The sequence below is a fragment of the Mytilus californianus genome, unplaced genomic scaffold, assembly GCF_021869535.1.
Source record: "Mytilus californianus isolate M0D057914Y unplaced genomic scaffold, xbMytCali1.0.p SCAF_6, whole genome shotgun sequence".
Taxonomy (NCBI): domain Eukaryota; kingdom Metazoa; phylum Mollusca; class Bivalvia; order Mytilida; family Mytilidae; genus Mytilus; species Mytilus californianus.
In genome coordinates, this window is record NW_026262712.1 from 115,388,541 (window position 1) to 115,397,639 (window position 9,099).

At 32.1% G+C, this 9,099-nt stretch overlaps 1 protein-coding gene across 1 annotated transcript in view; it reads right to left on the reverse strand.

The window, feature by feature from the left end:
* The window catches only part of LOC127706737 (uncharacterized), a 125,864-nt gene that overhangs the window by 18,846 nt on the left and 97,919 nt on the right, over nucleotides 1-9,099 (reverse strand). The window contains exons 48-50 of the mRNA XM_052211396.1: nucleotides 7,879-8,100; nucleotides 6,666-7,448; nucleotides 4,294-4,506 (exon numbers count right to left, since the gene is read on the reverse strand). Of these exons, the coding sequence (XP_052067356.1) occupies nucleotides 4,294-4,506; nucleotides 6,666-7,448; nucleotides 7,879-8,100 (1,218 nt within the window). The remainder of the gene's footprint in view (nucleotides 1-4,293; nucleotides 4,507-6,665; nucleotides 7,449-7,878; nucleotides 8,101-9,099) is intronic.

The window sequence follows — 9,099 nt, forward strand, 5'->3', positions numbered from 1 at the left end:
GTTTCTGTAGTCTCTGTAATATTTATTCACTGTCTCAATGTTTTAGTCATTTGGGGATGTTTCTGTAGATAGTCTCTGTAATATTTATTCACTTTCTCAATGTTTTAGTCATTTGAGGATGTTTCTGTAGATAGTCTCTGTAATGTTTATTCACTTTCTCCCTGTTTTAGTCATTTGGGGATGTTTCTGTAGATAGTCTCTGTAATATTTATTCACTTTCTCAATGTTTTAGTTATTTGAGGATGTTTCTGTAGATAGTCTCTGTAATATTTATTCACTTTCTCAATGTTTTAGTCATTTGGGGATGTTTCTGTAGATAGTCTCTGTGATATTTATTCACTTTCTCCCTGTTTTAGTCATTTGGGGATGTTTCTGTAGTCTCTGTAATATTTATTCACTGTCTCAATGTTTTAGTCATTAGGGGATGTTTCTGTAGATAGTCTCTGTAATATTTATTCACTTTCTCAATGTTTTAGTCATTTGAGGATGTTTCTGAAGATAGTCTCTGTAATATTTATTCACTTTCTCAATGTTTTAGTCATTTGGGGATGTTTCTGTAGTCTCTGTAATATTTATTCACTGTCTCAATGTTTTAGTCATTTGGGGATGTTTCTGTAGATAATCTCTGTAATATTTATTCACTCTCTCAATGTTTTAGTCATTTGAGGATGTTTCTGTAGATAGTCTCTGTAATATTTATTCACTTTCTCAATGTTTTAGTCATTTGGGGATGTTTCTGTAGATAGTCTCTGTAATATTTATTCACTGTCTCAATGTTTTAGTCATTTGGGGATGTTTCTGTAGTCTCTGTAATATTTATTCACTTTCTCAATGTTTTAGTCATTTGGGGATGTTTCTGTAGATAGTCTCTGTAATATTTATTCACTCTCTCAATGTTTTAGTCATTTGAGGATGTTTCTGTAGATAGTCTCTGTAATATTTATTCACTTTCTCCCTGTTTTAGTCATTTGGGGATGTTTCTGTAGATAGTCTCTGTAATATTTATTCACTCTCTCAATGTTTTAGTCATTTGGGGATGTTTCTGTAGTCTCTGTAATATTTATTCACTTTCTCAATGTTTTAGTCATTTGGGGATGTTTCTGTAGATAGTCTCTGTAATATTTATTCACTCTCTCAATGTTTTAGTCATTTGAGGATGTTTCTGTAGATAGTCTCTGTAATATTTATTCACTTTCTCAATGTTTTAGTCATTTGGGGATGTTTCTGTAGATAGTCTCTGTAATATTTATTCACTGTCTCAATGTTTTAGTCATTTGGGGATGTTTCTGTAGATAGTCTCTGTAATATTTATTCACTTTCTCAATGTTTTAGTCATTTGGGGATGTTTCTGTAGATAGTCTCTGTAATATTTATTCACTCTCTCAATGTTTTAGTCATTTGAGGATGTTTCTGTAGATAGTCTCTGTAATATTTATTCACTTTCTCAATGTTTTAGTCATTTGGGGATGTTTCTGTAGATAGTCTCTGTAATATTTATTCACTTTCTCAATGTTTTAGTCGTTTGGGGATGTTTCTGTAGATAGTCTCTGTAATATTTATTCACTTTCTCAATGCTTTAGTCATTTGGGGATGTTTCTGTAGATAGTCTCTGTAATATTTATTCACTGTCTCAATGTTTTAGTCATTTGGGGATGTTTCTGTAGATAGTCTCTGTAATATTTATTCACTCTCTCAGTGTTTTAGTCATTTGGGGATGTTTCTGTAGATAATCTCTGTAATATTTATTCACTCTCTCAATGTTTTAGTCATTTGAGGATGTTTCTGTAGATAGTCTCTGTAATATTTATTCACTCTCTCAATGTTTTAGTCATTTGGGGATGTTTCTGTAGTCTCTGTAATATTTATTCACTTTCTCAATGTTTTAGTCATTTGGGGATGTTTCTGTAGATAGTCTCTGTAATATTTATTCACTCTCTCAATGTTTTAGTCATTTGAGGATGTTTCTGTAGATAGTCTCTGTAATATTTATTCACTTTCTCAATGTTTTAGTCATTTGGGGATGTTTCTGTAGATAGTCTCTGTAATATTTATTCACTTTCTCAATGTTTTAGTTATTTGAGGATGTTTCTGTAGATAGTCTCTGTAATATTTATTCACTTTCTCAATGTTTTAGTCATTTGGGGATGTTTCTGTAGATAGTCTCTGTGATATTTATTCACTTTCTCCCTGTTTTAGTCATTTGGGGATGTTTCTGTAGTCTCTGTAATATTTATTCACTGTCTCAATGTTTTAGTCATTAGGGGATGTTTCTGTAGATAGTCTCTGTAATATTTATTCACTTTCTCAATGTTTTAGTCATTTGAGGATGTTTCTGAAGATAGTCTCTGTAATATTTATTCACTTTCTCAATGTTTTAGTCATTTGGGGATGTTTCTGTAGTCTCTGTAATATTTATTCACTGTCTCAATGTTTTAGTCATTTGGGGATGTTTCTGTAGATAATCTCTGTAATATTTATTCACTCTCTCAATGTTTTAGTCATTTGAGGATGTTTCTGTAGATAGTCTCTGTAATATTTATTCACTTTCTCAATGTTTTAGTCATTTGAGGATGTTTCTGTAGATAGTCTCTGTGATATTTATTCACTTTCTCAATGTTTTAGTCATTTGGGGATGTTTCTGTAGATAGTCTCTGTAATATTTATTCACTGTCTCAATGTTTTAGTCATTTGGGGATGTTTCTGTAGTCTCTGTAATATTTATTCACTTTCTCAATGTTTTAGTCATTTGGGGATGTTTCTGTAGATAGTCTCTGTAATATTTATTCACTCTCTCAATGTTTTAGTCATTTGAGGATGTTTCTGTAGATAGTCTCTGTAATATTTATTCACTTTCTCCCTGTTTTAGTCATTTGGGGATGTTTCTGTAGATAGTCTCTGTAATATTTATTCACTCTCTCAATGTTTTAGTCATTTGGGGATGTTTCTGTAGTCTCTGTAATATTTATTCACTTTCTCAATGTTTTAGTCATTTGGGGATGTTTCTGTAGATAGTCTCTGTAATATTTATTCACTCTCTCAATGTTTTAGTCATTTGAGGATGTTTCTGTAGATAGTCTCTGTAATATTTATTCACTTTCTCAATGTTTTAGTCATTTGGGGATGTTTCTGTAGATAGTCTCTGTAATATTTATTCACTGTCTCAATGTTTTAGTCATTTGGGGATGTTTCTGTAGATAGTCTCTGTAATATTTATTCACTTTCTCAATGTTTTAGTCATTTGGGGATGTTTCTGTAGATAGTCTCTGTAATATTTATTCACTCTCTCAATGTTTTAGTCATTTGAGGATGTTTCTGTAGATAGTCTCTGTAATATTTATTCACTTTCTCAATGTTTTAGTCATTTGGGGATGTTTCTGTAGATAGTCTCTGTAATATTTATTCACTTTCTCAATGTTTTAGTCGTTTGGGGATGTTTCTGTAGATAGTCTCTGTAATATTTATTCACTTTCTCAATGTTTTAGTCATTTGGGGATGTTTCTGTAGATAGTCTCTGTAATATTTATTCACTGTCTCAATGTTTTAGTCATTTGGGGATGTTTCTGTAGATAGTCTCTGTAATATTTATTCACTCTCTCAGTGTTTTAGTCATTTGGGGATGTTTCTGTAGATAGTCTCTGTAATATTTATTCACTCTCTCAATGTTTTAGTCATTTGGGGATGTTTCTGTAGATAGTCTCTGTAATATTTATTCACTCTCTCAATGTTTTAGTCATTTGGGGATGTTTCTGTAGTCTCTGTAATATTTATTCACTTTCTCAATGTTTTAGTCATTTGAGGATGTTTCTGTAGATAGTCTCTGTAATATTTATTCACTTTCTCAATGATTTAGTCATTTGGGGATGTTTCTGTAGATAGTCTCTGTAATATTTATTCACTCTCTCAATGTTTTAGTCATTTGGGGATGTTTCTGTAGATAGTCTCTGTAATATTTATTCACTTTCTCAATGATTTATTCATTTGGGGATGTTTCTGTTGATAATCTCTGTTATATTTATTCGCATCTATTTTTAGGTTCAGGCTATTAGGTTGACATATATAAACACCAATATTTTAATTAAAGATTGTAAAAGTACAATTCACTGTACGGACTTCAACAATGAGAAAAACCCATACTGCATAGAAAGCTATATGAATGTTGACTTCTAAATGTTTCTGCTTTTTACATTGTTAGGTTGCTGCCTTGTTGATGTGTAGACTTCATTTCCTGTTATTCATATTTGTATATTTGTAATAAAACTAAAATAGTTCTTCACATTCATAAAATTTATTTACCTGCTCCATCATTAACAAATCTAATATTAGGTGGTGTCAGGTCTACCAGTATGGGATTAGAAAATGACACACCCCTCAACCCTGCAGCATTAGTGGCTATAGCTGTCACATAAATATAGGTGTTGTGGACCAGTGTTACATTGTTGTTAAAGGCAAAGTTCATCAATCCCACACTTCTGAATGGTTGGATCTGTGTACCTCCCTCTGCATAACCTACAACATAAACAAAGTTATTCAGTCCCACACTTCTGAACAGTTGGATGTGTGTACCTCCCTCTGCATAACCTACAAAATAATCAAAGCATCATAGATGTTGTGATCCAGCCAATTTTGTAGCTAGTCTGACATTTTTTCTGACCACACTTTCAATATTTCTTTTGTAATTTTAATTTCCATAATCTCACTGTAAAATTTCTATTCTATTGCCCAAAGATGGAGAATTTTGAAATATTGGTGCAATTTATTTTGGTATTTCATTTGAAGGCACTGTCAGATTTGTTTACACATCTTTTTTTTAGAAACATTTGCAATTCAATGATTTTGACAAGAATATTAAGGGAAATCTTCAACAGCCTGTAGCATATTTTTTATATGCCATAAAAATATTAATTGGCTTAATTATTTCCAGAAAGAGGCATTGAAAATGCCCTTTCTCAACAACAACAAAATAACTAATTTTTATCTAAATTGGTGTTCATTCTTTATTAAGAAAAAAAATACATTTTCTGTATTCAAATATACATGCAAATACCTAATGCTGAAATAATTCCAATTGCTGATAAATAGCAATATAATGGGGAATATACAAATACATTTTATTGCAGAAAATGCTCAGGTAAGAGTTGTGCAATTGTGTTTATTGTTTCAACCAAATTACTGATAATTGTTACTTAAAAAGACCTTAATTATCAACTTATATCAGATGATTATGACACTGATTTTACAAGTGAAATAAAATCTGGTTGCATTTTTTATACATATTTTATTTTTAGTCTTTTCTTTGAAAAAAACCATATCTCATTAATCAGTCAGCTTTCACACAAAATTTGCAGAATAATTTATGTAGTGTTGATCAAAATAAATAATAGGTACACTATTCAGGTCAAGACTTTGTGTATTCAGTTAGATGTGTAATAAATTGAATACACAAATTCTTAACCTCAATACCAGTATGATTGTCAACTGTCATGATATCAACTGTGGTCAAATAAGACTGCATTAGAATGGAGTTGATTTCAATTAATACTTACACCTTTGAGCGTAATTGTTTGAAAATCATGACAGTTGATAATCATACTAGTAATGTACCAATACTCTTATTTGAAAGAATGGGAATAATAGCATTTCAAAAAAGTGTGGGAATCAACTTTAATATAAATACACATCTTGAACCAAATTCTATTCAATGGCTTACACAAACATAAGATACTCATAAAACATTTTCATAATTCTTATCAACTGCTTAAATTTGATAAATCACTTTTCCACATTAATTAATAAATGGCAATTTAATATAAATTTTGATTCATAAAGGAACTACATGCAAGTAAAATTGAGAATGGAAATGGGGAATATGCCAAAGAGACAACAACCCGACCAAAGAGCAGACAACAGCCGAAGGCCACCAATGGGTCGACGTCTCTATGCAGCGAGAAAATCCAGCACCCGGAGGTGGTCCTCAGCTGGCCCCTAACTAAAATTGTGTGCTAGTTCAGTGAAAATGGACGTCACACTAAACTCCGAAACATATAAATGAACTAAAATTAAGTGTATATCTAAAATAAAGAAGTTGTTCGCCCAACCTTTTCTTAATGTAAGGACTAATAACATATTAAAAGTTGGCAGTTAATGATTAAAATGGTGTATAAAGTTTCAGGAAGTCATAGAAACACATTATTATTTTCATGATATGTCTTCAACTTAGAATTCTGCACCATCTCCAAATCCAGAGTGATCACATAGATCCAGCATGGCTGAATCAAAAACAAAGTTAATCAGTCCCACACTTCTGAACGGTTGGACCTGTGTACCTCCCTCCATCATGAAATAGAAGTTCCTTCATAACATAAGATCCAAGTGGAAGAAATATACCGTAATATTATTTCCACTGGAACAAATATTCCAGTATTTGTTCCTTACGGAATAAAGAGTATAGAATATTTATTCCAACAGGAACAGATATTATGGTATTATTATCACAAAGTTTCTTTCACAAAGGAACTTCTGTTAGGTGGAACAAATATACGTTGACACCTCTGCATAACCTACGTTACATAAACAAAGTAAATCAGTTCAACAGTTTTAAATGGTTGGATCAGTGTACCTCCCTCTGCATAAGCCACAACATAACCAAAGTTTAAAAATGTATTTACCTATAGCCCATGTGTAATCTACTACTGTTGATTCCAGATCTGTGAAACTCCATGATCCATGGATAGAACTCCATTCATGTAAATAAACAACATGACCAAGCACATGGCCACTTGTAGCGCCAGTTGTTAAGTTAACTTCCTGTACAGAAAGATCATCTAAAAATATCCCTGTAGTCATGTCGATACTTCCGATTGTGATATTTGCATGGTCATTGGTGGCTTGGAAATAGAATGTGTGAGCATGCCAGGAGATTGTCTCACGACTGTTTCCCTGTCCATGTCCATCATGACGATACGGCTTTGTGTAGATCAGGAATATATGTTTTACATCATTAAGCTGTATAAACCCTTCTTTGTTTGCTCCAACAGAATCTGTTATTGGCAAATGGCTGGAGAAAAATGAGACTTTGTATAGATATCCTGCCCTCACTTGATCTAACTGCTGCTGAACATTTCCTCTTATGAACAAAAATGATCGACCATCTTTAGCTAAATTAACATCAGACGACACCACAGCCATACAAGTTATTGTCGAAGGAATCCATGACAATGGATGGTAACTATCCGAAACCATACAAATATCAGTAGAACTAACATTTTCAAACGTAATATCATCCCCACCAGTGATTTCAAATGATGTATTATTTCCAAGAATTTCTGAAGCATGAATGAACTTTTCTGGAATAGGAGGAGTTATGTCAATTATAACCCCATCAGAGACAACAATGGATGATCTTCTGCCGACACTATCAATAGCATACACTTTACTGTAAATTGTGATTCCTAAAATAGATATTATAACAACAAATAAATAAGATACTTCATAAATTATCTTTATATATATAAACAAGTCTAAATTGAAAAAAACGTTCAAACCTATGATTGCCTTATACGTGTGCATGCAAAACAAATTTCTTGGTAGAGTTGTCTATATACAGCACAAACAACATTTTCCAAAAGACCAAAAAAGTGAAAAAGTATATTTTAACAAAACGCATTTGACTAGCAGGTCGAACAACAGATGTTCTAAAATCTTTATATACATATATATACATATAATTCGTCTAATATATACATAGCTTATTCATAGTATATTCAGTAATTTTGTTTCAAAATGCCTACTTTAATTTTGTTCTGTTTTGAAAGAAGCCATTTCTAGATGTTTTGACTTAGCATTAACATTGACATGTTATATTAATCCACATTAACCTACCCTGTGATATCTCTATAGATAGATTCTTTGATACAGAAGTGTGAAGTCCAACGTTAGTCCATGGTAAAACACTACATTCTGTATTGGCGTAAATTCTGTGTACATGGGTTGTCTCCCCTACACACCAGTAGTATGACAGTATACTCGACTCTGTATCTATAAATCCATGCCAGTGAGCTGCCACATTGTCTGTGGAGTTCTGGTATTCTACGTCCAGTATTCCTGTATTATAGGTAAAATATTGGTAAGTATTATATTGAGATGTTCTTACTAGGTCACATCAGAGTGTGGTGTTACATCCATTTCTCAGGTTTATAGTTCATAAGAACCTAATTTCTTTTCAATCTAGATTTCATGAAATAACTAATGGGTCCATGACTTAAATGGACAGGTTGACCAGTAAGATTTCTCAAAATAAGTATAACTTAGAAAAACCCATCATTCCAGGGAATATCAGCTAAAACGGACAAAATTATCCCAAACATGAGTGCACATGAAATGTCTCGCCTACTACTGTAAATTCCGAAATTATTGCAAGGTTTTTATTAATGCGAATAATGCGACTACTTGAGTATCGCAATAATAAGAACTCTGATATAAAATACATATATCTGTAAGTAGCTTTTCCTAAAATCGCAATAATTAAACTCGCATATTTGTTAATTCTTCAAAAATTGCAATAATAAATGCACGCAATAATTTCTGAATTTACAGTATACTGACCATTGATTTTATGTTGATAGTCCTACATATAAAGTTTTACTACAAGTATCACATAAACCAAGCCGGAAATACATGTACACCTTTAATACAATCATTACATCTACAGAATATAGATGACCTATTGCTTATAGTATAAAAGAATCTGACCAAACCATGGAAATTCTATATTGACCAATGAACCAAGAAAATGAAGTCAAGGTCAGATGAACCCTGCCAGACAGACATGTACACCTTAAAATCATTCCATGCAACAAATATAGTTGACCTATTGCTTATAGTATCTAAGAAACAAAGTTAACCAGGAAAACTGAACATTGACCAATGAACTATGAAAAAGAGGTGAAGGTCAGATGATTCCTGCCAGACAGACATATACACCTTACAATCGTTCCATACACCAAATATAGTTGACCTATTGCTTAAAGTTTAAGAAAAACAGACCAAAACACAAAAACTTAACATATATAAGCAATGAACCATGAAAATGAGGTCAAGGTC